At 44.1% G+C, this 24,967-nt stretch overlaps 1 protein-coding gene across 1 annotated transcript; it reads left to right on the top strand.

Moving 5' to 3' along the window:
• The first annotated feature begins 4,931 nt into the window (after positions 1-4,931).
• Positions 4,932-24,096, top strand: bcorl1 (BCL6 corepressor-like 1). The gene is made up of 12 exons (XM_069670584.1): positions 4,932-4,980; positions 7,806-7,884; positions 7,979-10,582; positions 10,844-10,976; positions 11,675-12,145; positions 14,194-14,381; positions 14,645-14,911; positions 14,996-15,162; positions 16,841-16,986; positions 19,608-19,685; positions 21,333-21,504; positions 22,497-24,096. The coding sequence occupies exons 2-12, from the start codon at positions 7,879-7,881 to the stop codon at positions 22,846-22,848; spliced, it is 4,584 nt and encodes a 1,527-aa protein (XP_069526685.1). The 5' UTR covers positions 4,932-4,980; positions 7,806-7,878; the 3' UTR covers positions 22,849-24,096.
• Positions 24,097-24,967: the final 871 nt, after the last annotated feature.

Raw genomic sequence — 24,967 nt, 5'->3', positions numbered from 1 at the left:
CACAAGCTCTCAGTGATTGTTTATGCTAACAAACTCTACTACTAGCACAAATACAATCTCAGTCTGTGGGAAACACGGGGGTTTACTTTCTAATAAGTCAGCTAATGAACTAGCCACAGGCATGGACTGTACAGCTTTGGCAACTTGGCGTTTACCAACCCCTCACTACTCTCAAGCTCTGCCCTCTCATCAAAATATGGTCACTCCTGGCTACAAAAAACTTTAATTTAAAGTATAAGCTGATATATACACCTATACCAATTTATCTGCAATGAGCTAAAGGGGACAGATGTTGATCTGGATGATTTATTTTCGGGCTTTAAAAGAAACACATCAAGACAAACCTGTGGTGGTGCAGCTTATATTCCTAAACAGCTGTCTAGCATGTAAACTGCTTGACCAGTCACAATGAAGGTTAACTGTAGCCTGTGTCTAAACTGTGCAGCTGTGTCATATAGCAAAAAAATACACACGATTAGATTTGGGATGGGTGGAGCTTTAGCGTTGAAAGAAAAATAATGATCAAAGCTATCATATTTTCTAACAAGAAATGTTGCTAACGGTCCCTTCAAACAGAGGCTCTGGCTTTGTTTGCGTCTTGACTTCCTGTGTCCCTGAATCTGTGCCCAGCAGGTCCAGTCAGTAATACAGCATGCTAGTAAATAGTGAAACAGTTGAGCTATAGCCTACGTTTTGCTTTAATAAACCAGATGGTGTACCTATTGTTATACGGTTGGTTTTAACCACATGTATTATCTTTCTTAAAAGTATGGCTGGCCCTATTTGATATCAAGTTGTAGCCTGGTTTGTGGCGGGATAAATTAGGCAGGGCTTGAAGGAAGAGGTGCTTTTGTAAGGTGGCATTTTAACATTTCTAAATCATCATTCTCCGTGTGATAGCAGACCGTGAATGCATCCCAAACTAACGTGAGGTCAGTGTGACTTCAAGACATTCAAACATGATTTCACACCTTTCTTTAGTGTCCTCCAAGCAGAATATCTCAATCTTGATTGAATCTTTGGGTGTAAAAACGAGACAGTCTGCTGTACAATGTATATTTATCTGACTCCGGCGAAGTCCCCTGCAATTAAAGATTGAATCCCAGCGAGCAGCAGCGTGTTTGTTATTCACCTGTAGGGCTTTACCCGGCGCTAGGACCCAGGGTGCGCGATTTTCATCTCCAGCTGCTGCAGACCGAAAACTGGCAATAAGGGAAGATCGCGAGGACAAGCCAAAATTGCATACTGTATTCATTCTACTTGAAAATCACATCCCTGGCCCCACACGGAAGACTCCGTGCAGACAACAATAGCTTGTTGCGCTGTGTGCAGGCTTTGTGGCTGTAGACAGCTCGGAGCGCAAGGTAAGACGGTGCAATACCATGCGATTACTAATAACAAAGGCGTTACGGGCGAGCAGGGGGCATTAAAGGGGGCATTGCACAACGCGATTGAGGGCGAGTAAAACTCTGCCAAACTTTGACCTGGATATCTGTATTTTCGACTTGTCGGCGTCTTGCAGGAGCCACAGTAGTTGCGGCGGTGTCTCGCTGTTCTCCCTCGGCATTATGTAGGATCGTGTCACATGTATGGACAGCCAAGTTGTGTATCGAGATGACATACTTGTGTCTGCTGTCCATGCGTGGCTGCTGTGGATGCGGTAGACTATCCAAACGCTGACACGGTAACTAAACATGAAGTGATGCGTTTCCATTTCAGACACATATTAAACATCATGTGGACGGCGCATCGGGCCATCCATTAACCTGGCAAACAAGAACATCACCCTCCTCTGTGCCTGTGATCGGCTGCCATCCTGCCTGCGTTTATTTGTTGCAGAATAATTCATTACTTACACCAAGATGGAAGAATAATGCGCTTGATTTTCCACTCAGCGTTCAACCCCCCGCCGCCTCCCAGCCTCGACATTCAGTATTGACCAGGTGAAGCACCAACTTAGACGGGACATCCTCGTCGCCGTAAACCATGGCGGCCTAAATCGGGTCTATAATCTCCAATATGACTCCCAGATAGATGACCATGTATGCCCACTTTGAAGACGACATTCTTCATAATAAAATCAGGCCTTCGTAATAAACAACGTGCCTTCATGTGTGCTATCGCAGTTGTCATAGTGCATGTGCGGAACACCACATCCCTGCTCGTGGGGTTTATAAATGCTCGCATAACAAGTTTTCGTGTAACCCCACAGCCTCACGCAGCCGATGTGGAGCCTGTGAAGCAAACTCGTCTATAATTGGTGAAGCCCAGAGCAGCCGGTCACTACCGGGATAGCTCCTGCGCGGTCGTTGAGGTCTCCGGGTTACCCCCGAGCTCAGACACAATGCGATGTGTCAGCTGGCCACTTTGTGAGACTCCCGCTTCTTCACGCCGACACGGACCTCCACGGCGTTCCTCTTTTTCATAACTGATCGGCGTTTTCTGGTTTCCCAATTTCACGTTTGGCCATCTGTCAACGATTTGGCTGCCTGCACGCAGCCATTACTGAGCGAATGGCGAAGGGCATGTTAGAGGCTCTCACACACCGATCCACTCCGCGATAGACGAGCAGCGAAATAGTTTGAGCTCGTGGAAACACTGACTGCTCTCTGAGGACGGACAGGATCGTTGTCCTGCACCGACACGGACCGTGCACGGTAGTAAACAAACTCTTTCAGTCACACGACGATGTCAGCCTGGCTCCGTGTGTGTGTGTATGTGTTTGTGTGTGTGCACGGTTATTTCCTCACCACCACAAGTGTTGAGAAAAGTAGGAAATTTGTTGGCCTAAAGGAGTGGACACCCTTGTAAACAGCAGGCCCGCGCTGCTTTCAGGGTTCAGGTAGAACAAGTGGCCTAATTACAGAGCAAGGTAACCTGTACTGCTTAAACACTGTGAAGAAATGTGATTATGGGAAGGCAGAGCTACATATCCTGTGTCTGTTTATGTTTGAGGGAGAATCAGAACGTGCAGAAATCCTCTGATCAACAGACTGATTTGATGCTTCAAACTTTTGCCTGTGTGTGACTGGAAGTTACAGATGTGTTATCATTCATCTCATAACTGCAAATATGAGCTTTGGTCCTCCTGAGAGATTCTCTCAGCTCCTTTATTTTTGCTTCAAAGCTTTTTAATTCATAGGAAACACTCATGTTGCACATTTAAAGAGAAAGCTGGTGTAAAAGTAGATTTTATTCTGTTACAAATGATGTTATGATGTAAATATTGTACATGCAGGAGAGGTCCCTTGTAGGTCATATTAGAGCTGTTTCATCTCAAACCGTGACTTGTATTTATCCTATTTTTTATACTGTTTAGTTATTTATAATGGCCTGCCTGTCCTTTTCTGTGTGGAGCATGTTGGGATTATTTCAGCACAGGCTGAAGTTGCTTTTGTCTTTATGAAATGGCACCGCTCGTCTTGATTTTGTGTAAGGTCTGATGAGGAATGAAGGGTTAAAATTAAAAATCAAAAAAACGTATTCAGATTGTGGTTTTGTTGGAATTTAGCTTAAGCCCACTCCTCTGTTGGAAATGATGTGTATATATCCAGTTAAAACCTGACCTCACCTGACAGGAAGTGTGATTTTGACACACAGCACTGCAAGAAGTGACAGACAGTGAAGAGAAGATGCACTGCAGTGATCTGCAATCTTTTTGTTTATACTGATAATCAGAGATCATCAGTGGTCCTAGACACAACATTTCTGCACGGCGTCAAACCTTGGGCCTGTACTAACCAAGAAAGTCATAGTTTTGTTAGGCTCTACAGTCGGGACGTTGTGAGTGTGTGAGAGTCCATACAGTGAATGTGAAAAAGGTGTTCAACATGAATCCAAAGGAGGAAAGTTGTCATATCTCTGCATGTGTTGGTGAATTGAATGCTTTCAGTGTTTTGCAGTTACAATTTGGTGGCGAAATGCAGATGTTTATCAGAATATTTGCTCACATTGCTTGTGGTTTGCAGTTGAAATGTGCACACAGCTCAGATCACAGGCCGGTCTAAGTAAAAGAAAGACAGAGAATTTTTCAAACCAAAAGTACAGTCACATTTTGTGTTTCCAGGTCTTTTTATGTAACTGAAGCTAAACCTCAGCAGGTGTTGATTATGTTACATCTGTGACATCAACGCTAATGACCTAAACTTATTGAAAATTAACATGTGTGGTGTAGTTATGGGTTTTGAATCCTCCTCACACCAGTAGAGGAGGGATTAGTGTTTCCCCCATCTTCTTCCTGGAGCTGCATCAGCCTGCAGCCACAGCCTGACACACTGGAGAGCCTCCAGCAGCCGGAGTCTTGCTTCCTCGTGTTAATTCCTCTGCAACAGACCCAAACCTCTCCCACTCTCTCTTTTATTTTTTTCTACATTTTGCTAATTCCGTTTAGCAGCCCTCACCCTCTGGCCTGACTCTGTTAATTGACCTGAGACACAAATATCCGCTCAGTGATACTCCGAGCGTCCTTTGGTTTAAAGAAATACACTTTATTACTTCGTTACCCTGATAAGCCCTTTCAGTTTAGCGCACCGTTACACTCTTTGGTCGCGACCCCCCACTCCCCCCTTCCCTCCCTATTCCCCCTGAGCGGCTGGAACTCGCGTTGCATGCCGGTACCTGCAGTCCTCACCCCTCCCAGCCTCTCCAGCGTCTAATCCTGGGCGTGGATAGCCGAGCACTACATCTCCCATGCTGTCACCGAGCACCCTTCTGCCCCTCTCTCTCTCTCTCCCACCAGACTGGAGACTGGCGATACGAAACGGACTGTCTTGACGACCCCCCTTCCCCTCCCCTCCTCTTCCTCCTCCTCCTCCTCTCTCCCTATCTCCCCCCGCCCCCCTCCACCCTCCCTCCCCGGACTTTTAGAACCGAAAACCGTCGAGATTAGTGAGCAGCCGCGGTCGGCAGAGGCGAAAGGCTGGACACGGCCGTATCCAAGTCGTGCCTGGTTCGTCGTTCACATGCCATCTGGACGAGCTGGTTCGTAACTGTTACTGTCATTAGACATCTTTTTTATCTAGCCTGCTTATTAGCTCGGGAATTATTCACCCTTTCACAGGGAAAGAGAGAGGGAGTCTTTTTTAAAGGAGAGGAGAGGCTCGGTGGGGTCATTTTATTCAACGCCGGAGTGGTTTCAGTCAGTCCAACCGAAGGGCCGATACGAGACACGGGAGCACTTCACGTCAGGTCGGCCGGGGGATAAATAACAGCAGCCTGCCTCGACATGTATTAAGCACCGGGAGCGGAGCGGAGCGGAGCGAGACGGGCTCCGCGGAGACTCCGCCGCGCAGGGAGCTGGTGGAGGTGGTCAGTGGAGTTTTATATGTTTGCCCCCTTTTTTCTGTGGCCACTCCAGCAGCACAATGTATAATAAGTTAGGTCACCCAGCCCTCTTTTAGTTGTCCAGCTGGCTACTTTTTTTCTATTTATAACTCAAAGCAGCCAGTTTGTGTGTTATCAGTGAAATTGATTATTTGTTTGCAGGGGAGAAAAAGCATCCACAGCCAAACAGTGGTACTTTATGCAGGCTGCTGCTGATGAGTTGTGTTTGTTTGGCTCTGCCTTGTGTTGTCCGTGTGGCTTTGCATTGATGTTGACTTGCCTTATCAGGCGGAGATGTGACACACTGCCACATTGTGTCTCTGCAGCCACTACATACTGGAGGTGGTGCCTCTCCTGTCACTTGTTTTAATGTAGTCAAACATATCTCTTTCATCTGCGAACATTTTTAACACACTACGCTTTGTAGTTTGTAGAGGAAGCCCGGCTGCATCACCTGAGAGCCGGCTGCCATGCTCTCATTGTGGGGACTGCTCGCCATCTCCAGCGAGAGAGACCCGGAGCTCTCCAGAGTTTTTCCGTGCTGATGTTTCCAACAAGAGAAAAGCACATTGTTTTCACTGTGCCCCACTGACACAGCATGCATGTGGGACGTGTGGACTGGCCATGCTCATTAAGTATTGTCCAACAGAATAATTTTTCTTCTTCGAGGCTGTTTTGTCTCAAAGATAAAGCCTGGCTTCACTTTCATGCTCGCGGTGTGTTTGCGGACTGCTGTATACATTTACTGGCCTACATCAGAGCTGTTGGATTCAAATGTAGCGGCGGAGCAGACCCGGTGTGATCGCAGCACAAAGACAAACTAGCTGTAAGCAAACTGTTGTACACGGTAATGAATGCAGACCCTCCTTGCACTGAGCGCTGTCTGCATCGCCGTGCTCGCAGATTCCAGCAGAGATTGGCGTGTCAGTCATTATGTGCATCATAGTCGTTATGTTTCACTGACTCCAGGGTGAAACATTTTCCGTCCTCCTAAGCTTTGACATAGATTTTTTTATAGCCTGTTTGTAGTCGTCTCATTTACTTGCAGATGCGCTCGCCTGCGCTCACCTCTACCTACATACCAGGAGCTGTTCTGGCGTGTGTCGCTGCTGTATATGAGAGTATTTCCACTGTCTGTTTTCACATGAACTGTTTGCTTATTATTCATCATCATTGTGTGCATGCTGAGCATTATTGTGTGAAGGAAGATATGTGTGGAAATGTGTTTTCTGTAAGTTTCCAATAGAGAGCAATGGGTGGAATTTCATGTCTAATTTTAGCTTGTACTGATGAGCACTCAAACTGCATGACCCACACATTAAATCAGCGTTAACAGAGGTGGGCTGCTTTGTTGTAATCATAAATAATTAACCCACCAGTGATAAATAATCTTGCGAGAACGTAATGAAACTTTCAACCACTTCCAGTCATCTGCTTCCACCCGTGTACATGGCTTGGTCAGAACATAACAAATTGAGGCTACCGCTCAGAAATACAAGACCATTTGAGCAGTCACAGCTGAATTGCCTCATGAAAGGATCGCTGAACCGGCCCACCCGCCACAAGCCCAGGGGGTCACAGGGCATACGCAAGAGCCTGTGTGACTTATAAGTGTTCCTAATTAAAAAGACATAAAGCTCAGAGAAAACCATTTTTTATTCTGATCCTTTTCGTACAGAAGATCTGCTGATACAGAGTCTCATCTAATATTTAGTTTAGCTATATTTGTGTTCACTTTTCCCTCAAACAGCTGCACTGTGCATACTTAAAATAGTAAGCATTTGAAAAGTCTCTGACGGTAGAACATCCCAGCTTGACAGATGAGAACCTTCTTTACATGTTGTCCTATAATACCTTGTATGCTATAGTGTTTGTTATGTCTGTGGTGAGGAGTTTACATCGCAAATCTGTTGTGACAAAAGAGGGCAGACTCTCATCATCATCTCAACAAAATAATTTCATCATCAATACAACTTAAGAGTTAAAGTTAGCCTGCAAAAAACCATGAAAAACACATGTATGCAAAACCTCCGCAAACACTGTGAAAGAGTTGATTCGGTATTAAGACACTGAGGCCTCAGCCAGGGGCCCGTTGCTTCATTAGCCGTCCATTTTGCAACTAATGAATTAGGTCTCATTTCACTCACTGATTACCCCATTTTTACTAAAGATTATTCACTTTCCGGATCGATCGATGCTGACAAATTGTTAGTATTCCCTGCCTGCAAACAAATAAAACCAGAGGGAACGGCGTACCGTTCAGTTTACCGCACTTCTCTCTGCTACCCTGAATTGTCTCCCTGCTCTGTGGAAATTGTAACACATCTGGCCTCCGAGCCCCGTCTCAGAGAAAGGAAGCTTTCAATTTCCCAATGTTGGTTCATCTGAATCATTTACCGCTGCAAAGCAAAGGTCTTCAATGAAAATCTCAACAGCACTTACAGCGATCGCATTAAGTGTTCTGTTTCTTGTTTGTTTTACAGCATATTGCAACGTTTAAACTCTCACCTGACGGAATCAGCTACCCCCGAGGCATGTTGTGTTAAAGAAACACCTATGCAGGTAAGTTTTTTCATTACAGTTAGATTGCTAGATTAGAGCATTCTTTCCTCTTATCTAATTAACACTGGCCTAATGAACTTGTCTTATTACTCAGGTGGATCCTACACTAATGAATGTAGGGGATGGAGGCACGGTGAGCAGAGAGATCAGTGCTCCAAATAAAGCGTCTGCTAGTATGGTGGGAAATCCCCCCCAGACGCTCCCCCTTGAGTTTCGAGGAGATGTTACCCTCAGTCAGCAAAACAAGACCACTCCAACAACAGACTGTAAGACAGCAAAAGCCTGCCTGGACAATAGCAATTACAACCACAGTCCTGAGCTTTCTCCACCTCAACAGCCCAACAATGCACCGACGTCCGGCTCGGCCATCACTAGCTCAGAGAAGAGAGCAGAGAAAAGGACAGACGCTTCTAAAATCAAGGCTGATGGAGCCGGGGTCTTTCCCGCTGCTCAGTGGTCAGGTGGCGTAAAAGTTAACCGAGAGGACTCGCTCAACCCTTGTCACAGCAACATGACATCCAGTAAGAAATCTCTTTCGCAGGCACAATCTGTGCAAAGTGTTCCACCTGGGTTCCAGTGCGCCACCATGTTCAAGCCAGTCCAGCCTGTTGCCTTCCTTCCTTCCTCTAATTTTTCCTCCCCACTTTGTAAAATAACTCTTCCACCAGCATTGGGTCAGATTGCAGCACTGAGAGAAGCCACAGCCAGTCAGTTTCAGAAAGAAATCCAGCCTCAAAGCTCAGGTGTCGGAGGGACACCTCTCTTGCGGACCTATCCCTATCCGTTCTCTGTGGGCCGGACTCCGGCTGCAGAGAAGAAAGCAGGCACGTCAACATCAAAACTAAAACCCAACCATTCATCTAGCAAGAACGCCAAATCTGTAGGAGAGCATAAGTCTTTAGCCTCAGTGGTAGCCTCACCAGCCATTGCCCTACCGTTGCAGCACCCGTCATTAACTTCTGCAGCACCCACCTGCTACACGCTGTCGCCCACTGCTGCTATTTGCTGTGGCTCTGCACTGGCCAGCATCACCTCTCAGAGCAGACTGCTGAACCATTTAGAGAAAGGCAACAGCATAGACAAGACAAACATGGCATCTCTTAAAACATCTCCCTCTGCTTCAGAGGATCATACAGCTTGCTCAGTGGAATCGAGAGATGTACCTCTCGATTTGTCTGCTAAATCAAAACGTCCAAAATGCATAAATGACCCTCCAGTTACAGCTGAGCCTCACAATAATGAGTCAAATCAAAGAGATTTTCTGAACTCAAAGAGGACTCATTCTTCAACTTATAGCTCAGCGGTGCAATACCCGATCTTACCCAACACCCACAGGAATGGGTCTCACCAAAAGCAAATAAAACGGCCTCAGAATCACCAGGTCCCAGAGCCTAAACCGACCTGGGGTAAGGGACCTTCACAAGATATCAAAAACATCCCTGGAACTTACGTAGGCGTGGCGAGCCCCATACTGGCTTCTACTCTCCGGGACAAAGACGGAAAAGGGACTTTTGCCGATGAATTTCAGAGTTTTGCCAAGCAGGAGTTTATATCTATAATCGACCAAGGAGAACATCTGGCCTCAGGAGGAAAGAAGCCATCCTGTCTGATGAAGGGCAACCAACATGCTCACAGTGTCAAGCATGTTAAAAATACCAGCACAGCCATGACTAAGAACAGTCCCTCTAAAGGAGCCCTATCGACTGCTCTGTCAGCCTCCACCAATGCTCATATTCATCCAATATCTGGACCTGGCAAAACGGCAGTGCCGTACTCCACCAACGTTGTCAGTCCAGCTTGGCAACAGCCGTCCCATCTTCCTCACCAAGCCTCATCTGCTCAGAGGAAAATCGCGCAAGGATCTCCAAAGATCAAGGGCACCACGGTAACAGAAGGATCTAAGTTTCAGAGTGCCCATCACAGCCCGTCCAAACCCGAGGATGAAAAGTGGGAGAGAACAAAGTCGCCCCTGTCTAACCTTGCGTCCATTGTGAAGCAGCAAGCTTTCGAAACATCAGCGGTAACCTGCGAGGGTAATCCTCAAGCTTCACCTGTTGCATCAAGAAAAACTGATGCTCTAAGTCCACTTCCTGGGAGCCAAGACACCCAATCTAAACATACTTCTTCTTTTGAATACCCACCATACTGGCCCGTGGATAAATGGGCAGGTGTTCCGTCAAAAGCGGACTCAACTCAAGCTTTGAAAAGACATGAGAAGGCGAATTCCATTGAGCCTTTGGAGAATACCACTGAGTTAAACACCACTGAGGGAGAGCACACGGGACTGAAAGGGAAGCAGGGCTCCTCAAAGCCTGCTGGCCAGTCTCATCTCTTTGGGAGCAATGCATCAACAAACGGGAACAGGATGGAGAGCAAACTAGCCCAGGTGTTGGAGGGGGAGATATCGAAGAAAGAAAGTGGGGCGTCAGACATTCCTCCCAGTGACAAATTGGAAGGCATGGTTGCGTCTATTCTTGCGGGCCAGCGCGAGGGGGGAGGCGACAAGTTTGAGAAGAAAACAAACGGAACCAAAGAGGAGTCGCCAACCAAAGCAAAAGCGGCCACCATCAAACAAAAGAAATGCAGCCCCAAGAAGCCAGCGAAGGAGAAGTCACCGACGGGCCCATCAAAGAAGGCTACAGGAAAGAAGAAGCAAGACGCAGAAAACACTCCAAACAAAGTGTCTCCGCAAAAGAAGGTAAGATATTCACGTCTAGGTATTTGTCACAGAAATTATCTCCCTTTGGTTGGAATTTGGGGGATTTTTAAAGGTAGCAATAACCTTTTTAAATTGTTAAATTGGTCATAAAGAGCTCCCTTTGATGATAAAATTCTATGACTGAGCATTTAAATTACAAAGGCTTATTATGAGTCGGTTACATGCACTCCATCACCATGAAAGCTCTGTGATCAATAACCTCCGATACGGCATGCTCACTCTGTCCCCTGTGTATTTCAGCAGAAGAAACAATGTGCACCTGTGCTTGAGCAGAGTTTACCAGCGGGGAAACTTACTCCTCAGAGTAAAGAGCCGCCTCCGAGGGACAAGATCAGTCCCAACAAGGTTGAGCAGCAGACCCGCAACAAACCAGGTAGAGTCTTTTGCTTCTTATAAATCTGTGGCGTTTACTGTCCTGAGAAGTTCTCACAGCACGGACACGTTATTTAAAGCACCTGTGAGGAGTTTTTTGCTGGTTATGAAACGGACTGAAATTAATTGTGGTTACTCTATAAGACCTACAAAAGCAAACGGACCATCAGCGACATGGTTGATTTTTTTCTATATAGTTATTTTTAATGCCTGAAACTGCTGGTGGGGGGTAGGTGTCAGACGAAGCGGTTAACTGCACGCTGCCTTTGTTTGCATTTTCCTGGGCAAACATTTAAAGTGAGTGATACGTATGACTCTTAAATTTTTTAAAACCACCACTTAAGCATGTACAAGACAAAATCAGCAAAGAAGTAAGAGGTACGGTTTGGTCCACAGGGGGCGCCAAAATAAACACAAACTGAAAGTTCCTCACAGGAGCTTTAAGTCTTTAAAAAACCTAATGATGCTTTCAGTCGTGGCAGACATGAAGCCTTTTATTGTGCTTGCAGTTGGATTACTCTGGGATCTCGCAGCTTTAGTTTGTTAGATAAATAGCCTGCAGTCAGCCTCAGAAGTATGGTAGCTTGTGTAGAAGACATAAGAAAAAATGTCACACATATTGTCTCGCTGGCATTTTTTCATTTCTCGGTCTTATGCGTAGAAAGTGGTGTGAGTATAACAATCAGTGATTTTAATCAGTTACAGATAGCAGCAGCAGTCCTCGCAGTGTGGAGACTCCAGTGTCTCTAAACAGCTCTGCTATATCAAGCAAGGAGTCCGACGCTACAGACAGCTCCTTCCCGAGACTGAGGAGAGGACGCCGGCGAGCTGATGAGGCTCGACTCGACCTCTGGGGCTTTGCTACACCTTCCCCTCCACCCCCGCCAATGCCTCCTCCCCCAGCTTCCATGTCACCCCCTCAGACTACCACCCAACCCGCCCGCCGTCCGAGAGGGAGGCCCCGCTCGAACCCCCTCCCGGAGCGAGGGAATCACGGCAAAAGCAAGACAGCCGGAGCAGAGGGCGAGACGCCCGCTCATAAGAAACGCCGGCGATGTCGAAGCAAAAAGTACCAGACTGGAGATTACATCACTGAGAAAGACAAGCTGGAGGACGGAGAGCAGCACGAAGAGTCTGACTCCTCGAGGAAGGACAGTGGGATTCCAGCAGGTACGAGGTTTCTCTCGGGAGATCAGTCAAGTTTTTAATTAACAGTTTCCTGCACGAGTGTTAATAAAACACTGACTGGGCTACAGTGATTAGTTTGACAGAAAATAATAAGCAACTATTTTTAATTATTGATTTATTGTCAAATGAAGTTCTTATCTATATTAATATCTGCAACAGTCATTACGTCTTCAACCGCTGTTCAGACCAAACAAGACATTTACAGACATCAACTTGAACCCTTGGAAATAGTGATTGACATTTGGGTATAGACACCATTTCCGGTGATTTAAATAGGCCAAAGCATTAATCTATCAATTATAAACATAATCACAAGATTCAATCAAAGTGATTATAAAAATTACACTACAAATTGAATTATAATTAAATTATCGTTAAGTCTTTTTCCCTCAAAACATGAGTTGATAACCTCACAAATGAGCCTGAATTATTTCGGTTTACAGTAACATCATTATCCATTATTTTATTGGCTTCTGACCAGATTAAGTGACAAACATTTGGCTTGTGATGGAATCATTTTTTTTCTGACAGTCGTAGACTAAAGTGATGTTAATTAAAAAAATATCTGACAGATGAATCTGTACTCACAATAGTTACAGCTCTGTTCTAGTCTGTGGAATAATTGTGCAGCCGGCAGGCAATGATTTCTGCACATTTGGTTACAATTTCTCTTTAGAAATGATTGTCCAGTGCAGCAGTGGCATCTTTGCATGGGTTATTTGACTAAGTCCAGCTGATTTCAGGGAGTTTTTATAAATAGGAAGTAAAAAAAATGCTGAATTTAAGTCTTTAATAGCTGAGGCATGCGTAACAAGTGCTTCACTGACAGTTTTTACGTTGGATGTGTTTCCTAAATATATTGTTTCTATGACCTCCTAAGCAACATAGGTGGCCAAAGATAATGAGATGAGATCTTTAGGTTGATAGTGTGTTTATATAACATATCAGTTACAGTATCATGGATGCATGAATCGATACAGACCGTAATAAAGTTGAGATGATGTCCTCTGTAGTTAAAACATATGAAATTGATATGGTTAAACATTTTATGGGGTTAAAAATCTTAACAACCATAAAATTTGAAAATGTTAATAAAACATGAGTTTACAAACTTACAAATACAAAATTAAACTCTGACAAGCACCAAGGCAGCACATATATAAGGTTTGCAGACTATATTTCAGAGGTTCCGACTTTGGCTTTACATCAGCAAGTCCACAAAAGACACCTATACACAGGGTTAAGGCACATATCATAAGGTGTATATGTGGAGAATAGGGATGCACGATATTGGATTTTTTGCCAATATCCGATATGCCGATATTTTACAACTCATTTAGCCGATTACTGATACCAATACCGATATTTTTTTCCCGCACACCTAATTGCAGAGATCATCAACTCTCTTCTGTATTGGAATTAGCGTACAGTATAATGGTGATACTCTTATCACATTTGTTACAACGGTCGGGGTGACGGGTCTTGAGATGGTTAATCAAGTTTGTAGTGTTGAAAGACTTTGCCTTGGCTCCCTCTCGCATCACCGAAGCTGAGCAGTCATTGCAAATAGCAGTTTTGCTTTTTATTTCGGACACTTTGAAAAACGTCCACACCACGGACATTTTGGCCTCTAACTCTCTCATGCTGCAGGTAGACACACGTGACGTCATCACGCTGCGCCGCGCAGGTCTTCTTTGTGCTGGGGACATTGCGCCGAGGTCGGGCATTTAATCAAGTATGCAGCAGCCCATTATTTAATCGGTTAATTATATCGGTGGATATCGGCGTGTTGGCCTCATTTTTAAGCCAATATCGGCCGATAATGTGCCGATAATATCGTGCATCCCTAGTGGAGAACGTACAGATACATGGCAAACCAAAGCACAGGATTGCAAAGAGTAGAGTTCATAGAGCGCATCAGTACATCACAGATAAAATGCATGAAATATTAAGATTGTTTATGCTTTTACACTTAATTCACCTGTAAGGCTGCCACTCGGCATAACCTCCAATCCAATTTGTCATTACAGATCCACAGGCTCATCACTGCCCAAGTCCCGCTGACTCCAGTCCAGAGCCTCCCCCACGGAGACCCTCGTTCACTCGCTCAGGGTCTGTCCGTTACCAGGACGGTGATCTGTCTCCAGAGTGCACTGACAAGCCTTCAGGGAAGAGAAAGTTCAAAAGCAAGCACTTGTGTGACAATGATGAGCAGAAGGTAAGTCACTCGCTGATGCTGCTGGCGGGCTGGCAGTATATTTAAACCATACAAGGCTGATAGAAATAAAGTACAAAGTGCAATGAATATATTAGCTCACAGTGCCCCCCTGTGGCTAGATAAATGCTGTGTTTGTCACATTTATGAGGGCAGCAGGTTTTATACTGCTCCGGTCCTTGATAAGTGGAAGTCATTGCTTTAACTTTAGCATTACAAGAAATTCCTTTTCACACAGCACTCTAATCAATAAATCTGTTTCTTAGATCAAGACCAAACGCAGCTGCTTGGGGAAGCGGGCTGCCTCACTCCCCCTGGATGATGAGGGTGCAGATGTTAAAAGGACAGACAACCCTCCACCTGCTCCAAAGAGTTTGCCATCATCTCCATCCAATAAGAAAGGCTCGTCGGGAAAGAGCAGCAGTTTAGAGTCTCCACCCAAAAGGCCCGTTCCTCCGGAGGTCCGCCGGCTGATTGTCAATAAGAACGCTGGGGAGACCTTGCTGCAGCGTGCTGCACGCCTGGGCTATCAGGTAAAGTGTTTATTTGTATGAATTTAACTCCTCATTGAAGTGGTTAATATGACGCAGTCTAACTGTCCTACCTCTGCTCTGCAGGATGTAGTTCAGTACTGTCTCGAGAAGGACATCAGGGAGGTCAATCGGCGTGACAATGCCGGTTACACAGCCCTCCACGAGGCGTCCTCTCGAGGCTGGACGCAGATTGTCCAGATGTTGCTAAAATACGGCGCCGACGTCAACTGCAGCGCTCAGGATGGAACACGGTGAGGCTTAAGAGTTGTGCTTTTAGTTAGTATGAAATGTCTTTTATGTTCTATCATGCGTGTGCCCTTTGTGACAGATTTGAGCCTTGAGGTTTTTTATTGATCTTTGCAAACAGCATGTGTGACAAAATCTCAGCTTATGTGTCCCCTTACTCGCTTTTTGGACCATATCACAGTCTTCATAAAGCAAGTGAAGCTTCATACATGTCAAGCGGTTATAAAGTGGATGTTGCATCTGTTGTAAATGTGTTGTCAATGAGGTCATGCATCATTTGGGGTTTAAAGTAAAAACAGGCTGATCATCGTGTCATTGTTTATTAGTTGCTTCTCAAATTCACTTAGCTTTATTATTATTTATGTCCATAATAAATACAGTTGTTCTAAAGCCCTGCATGGATGAATAATGTTCAAAATTACAGTATAAAGAGATCTATACATATGCTAACCGATAAATCGCACTTTCATCACTGTTGGGATATTAACATTCATGAGAAAAACATCACAACATGCAACAAAATAAGAAAAATCACACATTCATAATGCGAACATTAGCCCTATCAGACGGAGCCCGGAATACATGGGCCATGCATTCACACCATTTGGCATATTGAACGAAGCCTCAGCTAGCCGTCAGCTCCCCTCAGATGAATCTGTGTCAAATTGGGGGTTAGGACAAGGTTAGCTGGCAGGAGAGTTGCGGAAAAAGTGAAGAAAATTTGTCCGACAAAGATCTTGCCACTATTTGGAATTCTGTTCTACTCAGAGGACAGGATGTGTAACAAACAAGCACGGGTTCTGTGTTATACAAGACAAAAAGCAGAAAGACAAATACATTGTAAAGCTATTATCCACTTTTTATTCATCTCAAGACAATAGTATAATGAAATCTCACATCCTGGTTTCCTCAATCAGTGCAGGCCTAATGTACATTTACTTTTTTTACTCTCGTTAAATGATCCTTGATGGTTGGTTGATTAAATGAAGATTATATTCTGGTTGTATATCTTGATTTAGATGTTTTTTAGTAGTGGTAATACTTTCTGTTGAGCCTATTTGATTTTCCAATCAATTTCTATTGATAGGTTGATATCATTTAAAGTGCTAATCTTGAAAATGTCAGTTTAATTCTCTTTGGCGGTGCTGCTGGCGATAAACTGTAATTGCTGGAGCACACTTCCCAGAAATCCAGACAGCGTCACATGTGTGACGTTCCCGGTTGGCTCCGGTTGTAACTCTCGATTTTCCTCGCTGACGGTCGCTTTCCTTTTTAGACTGTTTGCTTCATCTGAGCGTCCAATTTGTTTCTTTTTCTTTGGATTTTCACGTATTTTTGAAGTTGTATCTGTAGTCATCCATCTTTTCTTTGTTTGTTCAGCCATAGTAGATTACTGTTTACTCGCAACACCAGAAAAGCAGCCGCTTAGCTCCGCCTACCCTCTCTGGCAGACCAACCACTGCTGGGTGATGGAAAACGCGTCACTAACTGGGCGCACCTTGTGATTTTTTCTGAGAGAGTTGCCACAGACACCCAGTCTGTAATACCCATCATGTTACCTTATTTGGTGATAGATAGACACATTTGATGTTTGATATAGACAAACCTGCAAACAGATCCATGTGTGGTCTAAAGCTGTACATTCCCTTAAAGGTATTTGTGTTCTGTTCATTCTCTCTTTAGGCCTCTTCATGATGCAGTTGCGAGTGATAACCTTCCAATAGTGTGGTTGCTTCTGAACCATGGCGCAGACCCAACGCTGGCCACCTACTCTGGACACACACCCGTCAAACTGGCACACAGCCCCGGCATGAAGACCTTCCTCACAGGTAGTCTCAGCCTCTTTACGAGCCTCCTTCAGCCGTCTTGGATGAATAGACACAAATTGTTTTAGTGCTTTTTATGTTTTTTCTGACGTCTTAACAAACACTTGAGACAAAATAACACAGCACAAAGACTGCAATAAAGCTACGTGAAATGTGACACAAAAATACATAATCAAACTTTTATTTGCCAACTGTCGCCCATCAAGCGACGTGTCGTCACATTAATAAGCTCTCACTCCCAACATTTTCAATATATGAGAAATACATCGCTGTGACTCAGAGTGTTTTGTTTTCTTTAAGCTCAATGTTCGGTTCAGTGCATTTGGGAGTTTAAGCCGCTGGACTTGAGTTGAATTTGCTTACAGTTTGGGGGGCAAGAGCAGCACAATGCAAGGTGAAACTCCCCCTGAAGACGTGTTTGGAGGTTTAAAACCACACAAACCGATGCAGGTTCTCAGCACCTGTAGTTTTTCGTGACTGTTCAGTCTTTTACCACGTCTTCCTTTCAGTTTTATCCCCCCTTTTTTTTTAAATAGATCTGCTGAATGTTTATCAGTACAAAGTTGCAGAAGAGAGATGGAGCAGATGACTCATAACCACGTCAGTATGCTTGTGTTACTAAATAAAAACCAGTAAGCCTTGTCAAGAGATGGCTGTGGAGACAAACAACCCATGACAGGTTCAATGAAGCTTTCATCAGAAGCAGAAGCAGGATTTTTTCGATTAAGTTTACACATACAAGGAATTAGTTTTGGTGTTTTGGTTCAAAAACTGTGAAAATAGAAAAGAATGAGAAAAGGAAACAAGTTAAAGTTACAATAAAAAGAGAAGAATAAAAGGCATTTTGTGTTGTAAACCATGTCTAAAAATGAATTGTTTGAATATTGTCAACCATTTCTTTTTTTGAGTTAAGCAAGCCGCAAGTGTAAGAAATGGCCGCAGATGTTGTTGATGCACTCTTTGTCAATGGTGCAGCTCATCAAAACTGCAAAATGTTTGTTTATTCAGACCGAAGAGCCGTCATTTTACATACTTTGTGGCTGTTATGCTAATAAGCTACATCATCAAAGGGGCATCCTAAAATGAGTGCAGAGGAAGTTATGAACAAGGAATTCTTGTCCAGTGTTTTCAAGACAGGAGTCAGGTAGTGGATGCTGAGACTCCCTAAAAACCACGGTATTTCACCCGGGGGTGGTGCCTTAAGTCCTGCGTCACACAGAGTGTTGTGTGCCTGATGCGCGGTCTCGTCGGCTCGCAGTCAGCTCGTCTCGTCAGTTTTCAGATAAGATTAAACTTCCAGGAGACCTCACGCCTAATTGTAACTTCAAACAGATGATTTATTATTTCTTTGTGATAATTGATTTACAAAGGTACACTTAGATTCTAGCTCATTGTGCTGCTTGCACGACTACAACCGTGACTTCCCTGCAGATTTTCAAATGACCTCTACCTGACTGTTGACAAATTGACCATCATAACATTATACTGGAAAATATGAACAACTAAATAGTGCTAGAATATATTGACATTTAGATAAACGAAATTATGTCCAACAACTGAAATATACTCTGGTTGATTGGGGTGTGTACTCTCTTATCGCTGTAGTATCCTGCGTCAATAGATGCCCAGCCCACATGAGCTTACAAGGCAGTTAGCTTTCTTGTACACACATGAGGTGCGACTCACTTTCAGTTTGTTGACAAACTGCTGAAGTTGGGGTTATAGCATTTAAACCACGTTAACAATAGACTCGGGTAACTTCATTCTTTATAGCCCCATGAGGCAAACGTTACCAAGCACTCTACGCACGAAGCTTGTTTCAAAGGAAACCTGTTAACGTAAAGTTAGCTGAGATGGCTGACTGTCAAGGAGCTCGCCGTTCGCCTGCACTGTTGCATCCTGCAAAGCCGCGCCCATCCAGGTGAAATAATGTGTTTTTCCCAGTGGGAAAATCCCAGTGGATTGCTCTTGTGCAATGCATCCTGTGACATGTAGGCCCTGCAGACATGGCTCTGCAAGCAAGAGGGCTCAGCATTTTCTTTCAGGAAGGCAACTGAGAATTTAAATTATTCAAATTCATCGTCGACACTGAATGGACATCATCGGAAAATGTGGCAAAAAAAATCCCACTTTGAAATCCAGTGATTTATGCCAGTGATTAATAACATAGTGCTCTTCCTTTTCACCTACATAACCCCCTCTTGTTTGTCCACCGTACACACTGTACACTGTATCTTTAGTTCGCCACTCTGATGGTGTTGACCAGTTTTAAGGATCTTTCTGCAGCACCTGGTCTGTTTGTGGAGAGTGAGGAAACATCAGTCAGCAGATAACACTTTACTGCTATTACATGTTCTTTTTTTCACTATCAACTTGGCTGCAGTGTCAGTGTTTACTGGAGTGTATTGGTCTCACACATTGCATCTGAGGTAAACAGAGAGATGAGGGCTCAGAAGCTAATACAACCACCAATGCCCAGTTTCCCTTTTTTAAATCGGAAGTCCACCGACAGCTTGAAAACAAACCGTGTTTGCTGCTACTTGTATTTTTTATAATCCCTGTTTTCATATTTTCATACTACGTACACATATTTTTGCAAACTTAACTTTACATGTTTTTTACAGAGTATTTCACAGACCTGGAGGGCCGTAAGGATCAGGATCCCAGTTTACCCTGGGATTTCTACAGCAGCTCCCTGTTTGGTAAGAATTATTGGATCAGTATCTGTATCTCTGTCTTTCTGCCTGCCAATCCATCAGGCCACTGATCAATCAGATGTGTTGTTTCAGTTTGTAAAGATTGTAAAAGCAGTTGAAACTCATCCCTCTGCTGGCTGTGAGGAGGACGAGTTGAGGCTAGTTGGACAAACCAGGTGGCCTCAGGGAAATTACTCTAGTTTTCAGGCCGGGCTCTGGCTCTGCTGTCGGGGCGTAGAGGGCTGTTAGCCTCGTGTACCTGCATCAGTGTTGTGATGTAAACAGCCACAGGGAGCCAGTTATCCAGAGGAGGGAGAACAGGATTAAGAGATTCTGGGAAGGACTGAAAGAGACTAAACAGGAAGTGGACTGCAGCTCTCAGGATAAACTGTAGAGACAAAACAAAGTAGAAATGTAAATCTACAAAAAGGCACTTTCTCCCCCAAACAAATATTTGTGTTGTTTTTTTCTTTTTTCCCCCTTCTTCAAATAATTAAAATGTGATTTAAATCATGAAAAAAAGAACAAGTTACTGCAAAAGTACATGCATGTATCTGTTAGTTTAGTTTATTCCATCAGTCATTGGTTTTTGCAATTGATATTCCCATTGTAGAAAGATGTTTCACGTCAGGTTCAAGTCATTTAACTCAATTATTCTCTATCTTTGGAGGACGGGCATACTCTTCACTAGCCCCTTATACACTGCCAGTTCAAGGCAGGATTATTACTCTACTACTTTTCGTCTTCTATGTAAAACGCACCAAGTGGAATAGTGGGGCTAGGTCGCTCCTCAACAGCAACGGAGGCGAAACGCCATCAGTGTAAACGGCCGAGGCGGCAGGGCGGAACAGCGCTGTGTATATGTGTATGTGAAGCACCGGCTGTTTGTTTACACCTTGTGCACGTTGTGCTTCCACAACGCTGTGTAAAAACACACACTGGCACACCGGCTTTACGCTGGCGTTGCTTGGATAAATGTAAAATGGCAAAGGCGGAGCCTTGTTACGGTGCTGTGACAGAACCACAATGTTATAGGGGCTATTTTACACATTTTCATCACCTGTTTTTTTTTATCAAGGATTCCAAACTTTCTCTGATGCCAGTTTTGGTTTTGTTTGTTAATAATAGATACATATATGTGTTAAATATGTATATAATGTATAATAATTTTGTAACATAAAAGAGAGGATAAGATTATTTCAGGGGCATTGAAGATATGAGGATAATTTATCCCTTTATTGTTGAACAGTGTGAGAAACAGTAACTGACTTAAACCTCTGTCCCACCAAGATAATCCCATTAGAGAAACAAAGATCTCATATCAAGACAGGCCTTCAATGAAAATCTGCTTGTTGACCTTCACGTCATACTTAAAGGAAATAAGATAGTGTAACATTAAATACTCCTTTGAAATATGCGCCCTGTGAACATTACTTTTTATCTCCATGTATCTTGATTTAGGGTGTAATTAACTTCAAGCTGTGACTCTCATCATTAAGTTTGTATTACTTGATCACAGCATCAGCTCTCAGTCACTCACAGTACATAATATTGTTGGTGGGAACAGACTGTCCACTAGAGGGCGTCCTAAGCTTGAAGCTGCTGAGGCCGTCCGCTCCGCTTCCTCTGACCTTGTTGAACTTTTCTCCACAGAGACGGACCAAGAGCCGTGCTGGGACTTCTTGCTGTCGGAGCAGGACCAGGATCTGGAGGAGGACATGACGGGGAGGACCGAGCCGGACTCTGACAAAGACTGCCTTCTGTTCGAGTTCTCCTCCGAGCCTCTCTTACCCTGCTATCACGTGCAGGTGTCGCTAACGCAGGGGTGAGTTCATAGGGATGAATACAGTTAAGAAAATTATTAATAAGTGATGGATACCAAGACAAACATTTTTTTGTTTTAATAACAAAAATGCATGGAAATTTTAATTTTGCATTTGGATCATTATCCAAATAAATCAGAGAATACCTTTACTTATGTCATGTAAGGTTGAGCTTTGAAACTGTGTGCCATGACAGCTTTATCATGTGCTACGTATTGGTTCTACTCTCCAGTTTAATAGGTACATTCAGCATAAAGGGCCAGTCAGCCTCAGTCCTATCATGCTATTATGGGGAGCTAATGCCATTATGGTAGGAAAATATGCAGTTTGGCTCTGTGCCTTTGGAGGACGCTATCCGCTTCTCCAACAGGCCCTGGAAAACAGATTATGTGAAATGCGTCATCTGGCGGAGGCCGGGGAGCTCGCTAAACTACACTTCCTCAATCTGACGCCCACCTCCGATGTCATGTCTCGTTCAAAATCGTTAGCTTTGAAATGTAGACTGCAGACCTGAAGATTTTTTAGACGATCTACCGGTATATTCTTGTAGTATTTCAGATTCTCTACCGCTCTGAGCCGTTGTCTACAGCGAAGCGGTAGTATTTCACTCCAGCGTCTCTCGCTGGGCCGCTCCTTTCAGAGGGAGGGGCGCAATGCACGCTGGGTGTTGTAGGAATGTAGAACGGGCGAAACCACGAGCTGTTTGTGCAACTTTCTCCACAGCTATGCCGCCAATTTCAAATATTATTGCTTCTATTGATTACAGAGAACACCAGCTTTGACTGACAGTGGCTTTTTCCAGGGGTGAATTGCTCCTTTAAGCTCACTGCAATAAATCCTACCTTCATTAAGGTTATTGCATTACACAGAGAGATGATTCTGCTATTCAGCCTGTCCTTACTGATATAGATGGAGTGGATACAATAATAGAAACACACTGTCAGTATAACACAAATGAGAGTACGGCTAATATCAAACGTTTCCTCTCTTGCAGCTTTTGCAACTGGTTCCTCCTGACAGACGTCCTGAAGCGTCTGAAGATGTCCGAGCGGATCTTCAGGGCGCGTTACCCACACTTGGAGGTGGTGAACTTGTCACGCTCGGAGCTCTGGAAGCAGGTGTCGGTCAGCCAGGTGAGCTCCGCTTCGGCTTCACCTGACAGAGGCAAGAAAAAGGAGGAGGAAGACGAGGAAGAGGGTGAAGAGGGACTTGTGGATCTGGTGCGATGCGTACCAGAGCTTCAGAGACTACTTGGCTCCTCCATCCACATCCTACAAGAAGAGGAGGAGGAGGAGGAGGAGGAGGAGGAGACAGTGACGAACACAGGGAAGCCTCAGAGCCGATAGCCTCCCTTTCAAACTGTCGTCAATTTGCCCGAGTCCTTCCCTGCGAGCAGCAGCTGAAAGGAAACCTCTCCGTCCGTGGTAACGAGGGTTTTAACTCCAGCAGTGATCTGACACTCCACCTTTAACCTCTGACCTCAGACAGAAGGTGATTAAGTGATCACAAGGACCTGCACATGGGAGTTGTTGGTGCTGGAAAGCAGCTTTCAGGTTCCTATCTATAGGTATATTTGAACACAGGAGAACTATTGAGCAAACCTTTTTTATGGATTATGTATGTACATGGTAGTGTATATGTATATCTTGCCATCAGGGTTAACACATTTGGTTCTATAAATGTATTCTTGTGGCAAAGGATGGATTATGTTTAGGAGTTTCTGTTTTGTTTCCGAGGGAAAGCGATATTTTTTTTTCAATGGGAGATAATCCGAGGCTTTTATCTCGGTGAACTCTTGCGTAAAGCTAAGACGCTTAAGTCAGGGAGGCTGCTGGCCCGGATGGTTTCTCTGTCGACCTGGAGACCTGCGGAGAAGAGACCACGGCACATAATGTCCACACATAATCACCCGCCCAGCTCAGAGGCTCATTTACATTTTCTCATCGTTTGTCCTCAGCAGATCATCACCGGACGCACACCCGTTTCTTTCTCCTCCACATTTCACAAAGCGAGACACGGCAGCACCAGTCTGTCCACGTCCCTCCAGCAGGATGAGATCATGTCTTTTTGGACCTTGACATTGAGAGTTTGTTTACAGAACTAGATGGATTGTAGAGGTCTCCTCTCCCCAGGATGCACTCCTCCTGAACTGATACAGAATCCTGTGGATCTCTCTCAGAGGAAAAGTAGAACCATCCCGAGACGCCCTCCTAACTGCAGCCACGACTGTCCCCCCTTTACGTCCTGATACGGTGTTCCCAGATCCCAGAGTGCTTTGTGTTGCAGTGTTTTATTTACACTGTTTGTTGTGCTTAATTTAATAGTCATTAATATATTTGACCTCTTGTGTATCAGACAAGCCTATCTATGAAAAGAAAATGCTTTGTAAGGTTGGTGCTTCATTTTGAAAATGTACTTATTATTAGGATCCCTTTATTCTGAGAGTTTCCTTCCTCATTCAAAAACAGTATTTCAAAACAGCTAAAGTACAGTTTTATTGTACTGGTGCTAAGACAGATTTTGTGTTGACAATCAATGATGTTTTGGTTTGAAGTCACAAACTAATAAAAGATATTTAAGATGAAGAGACTAAAGGTGTAAAGAGAAGTCTAGTTTAGTTAAAGAAACGGGATACAGCAGAAAGACTGAGCAGTGTGTGAGATCTGAAGAGCCTTTTATTTGATTCTTTTTTAAGAAATCAACAAGAATAAAGCATGATTGTGAATCATAGTTATTATCTCTCTGTTTTGTCAGCTGGGTTATTATGAGAGTTTAAGAAAGATATAATAAGATGTCACAGATAATTCGCCCCTCAGAGGAATAGGACAAAGAAACATGACATTAATCTGTGCGGTGTCTTTCTTCGTGCTTGACACGCTGCCCTCTTGCTTTAATGACGGCGTGCAAGTGCCCCCATGGATGATGTCCAACTACAGAGTAGGCAAAACGTCCCCCACATCAATGTTTCACTGCCACGTTTCAATGTCAGTTAAATACAATGCAATTTCATTCTCTCTTCTGTTACATACTCCCTTCTATAACTGCCAACAATCTCAAACTGGGATTCATCTGTAAATAACTTAAGTCATCTGTTTTTTTCAGTGATGGTATATCCTTGTCCCCCCTTCCTTATCCTCTGAGACCACTACAACCCAGCCTTCTTCAGACAGTATTTTACTGATAAAAGTCGTGCATTTTTATTTGGTTATATTCTTTATTTAGCCGCTTCTGTACTGATGTTGCTTTCATCTTTCAGGGAGCAGAGCTTCGTGTATTGATCCGATGAAGGTGCGGTCACTTCTGGTCATCCTGATCACGCAAAGCGGTTCAGAGCTCCATGCGCTGAAACCTTTGAACCATTTAGTCTCACTATGATTTGATGCTGACAAAACTCCTTCTTGCTTATATTAACAATCTGTCACTTTATTCTGGTGCCATGTTTCACACTGTCACAGTGCTACCTAG

Source organism: Semicossyphus pulcher, unplaced genomic scaffold (assembly GCF_022749685.1).
Source record: "Semicossyphus pulcher isolate SPU_LCO1_2020_fin unplaced genomic scaffold, fSemPul1.0.p SCAF_2, whole genome shotgun sequence".
NCBI lineage: Eukaryota > Metazoa > Chordata > Actinopteri > Labriformes > Labridae > Semicossyphus > Semicossyphus pulcher.
This window is presented reverse-complemented; position numbering and strand designations above follow the sequence as displayed.

Coding starts and splice junctions, on each gene's coding strand:
- bcorl1 (XM_069670584.1), top strand. Junction 14,912..14,995: donor CTGCACGCCTGGGCTATCAG/GTAAAGTGTTTA, acceptor TCTGCTCTGCAG/GATGTAGTTCAGTACTGTCT. Junction 19,686..21,332: donor CTACAGCAGCTCCCTGTTTG/GTAAGAATTATT, acceptor TTTTCTCCACAG/AGACGGACCAAGAGCCGTGC.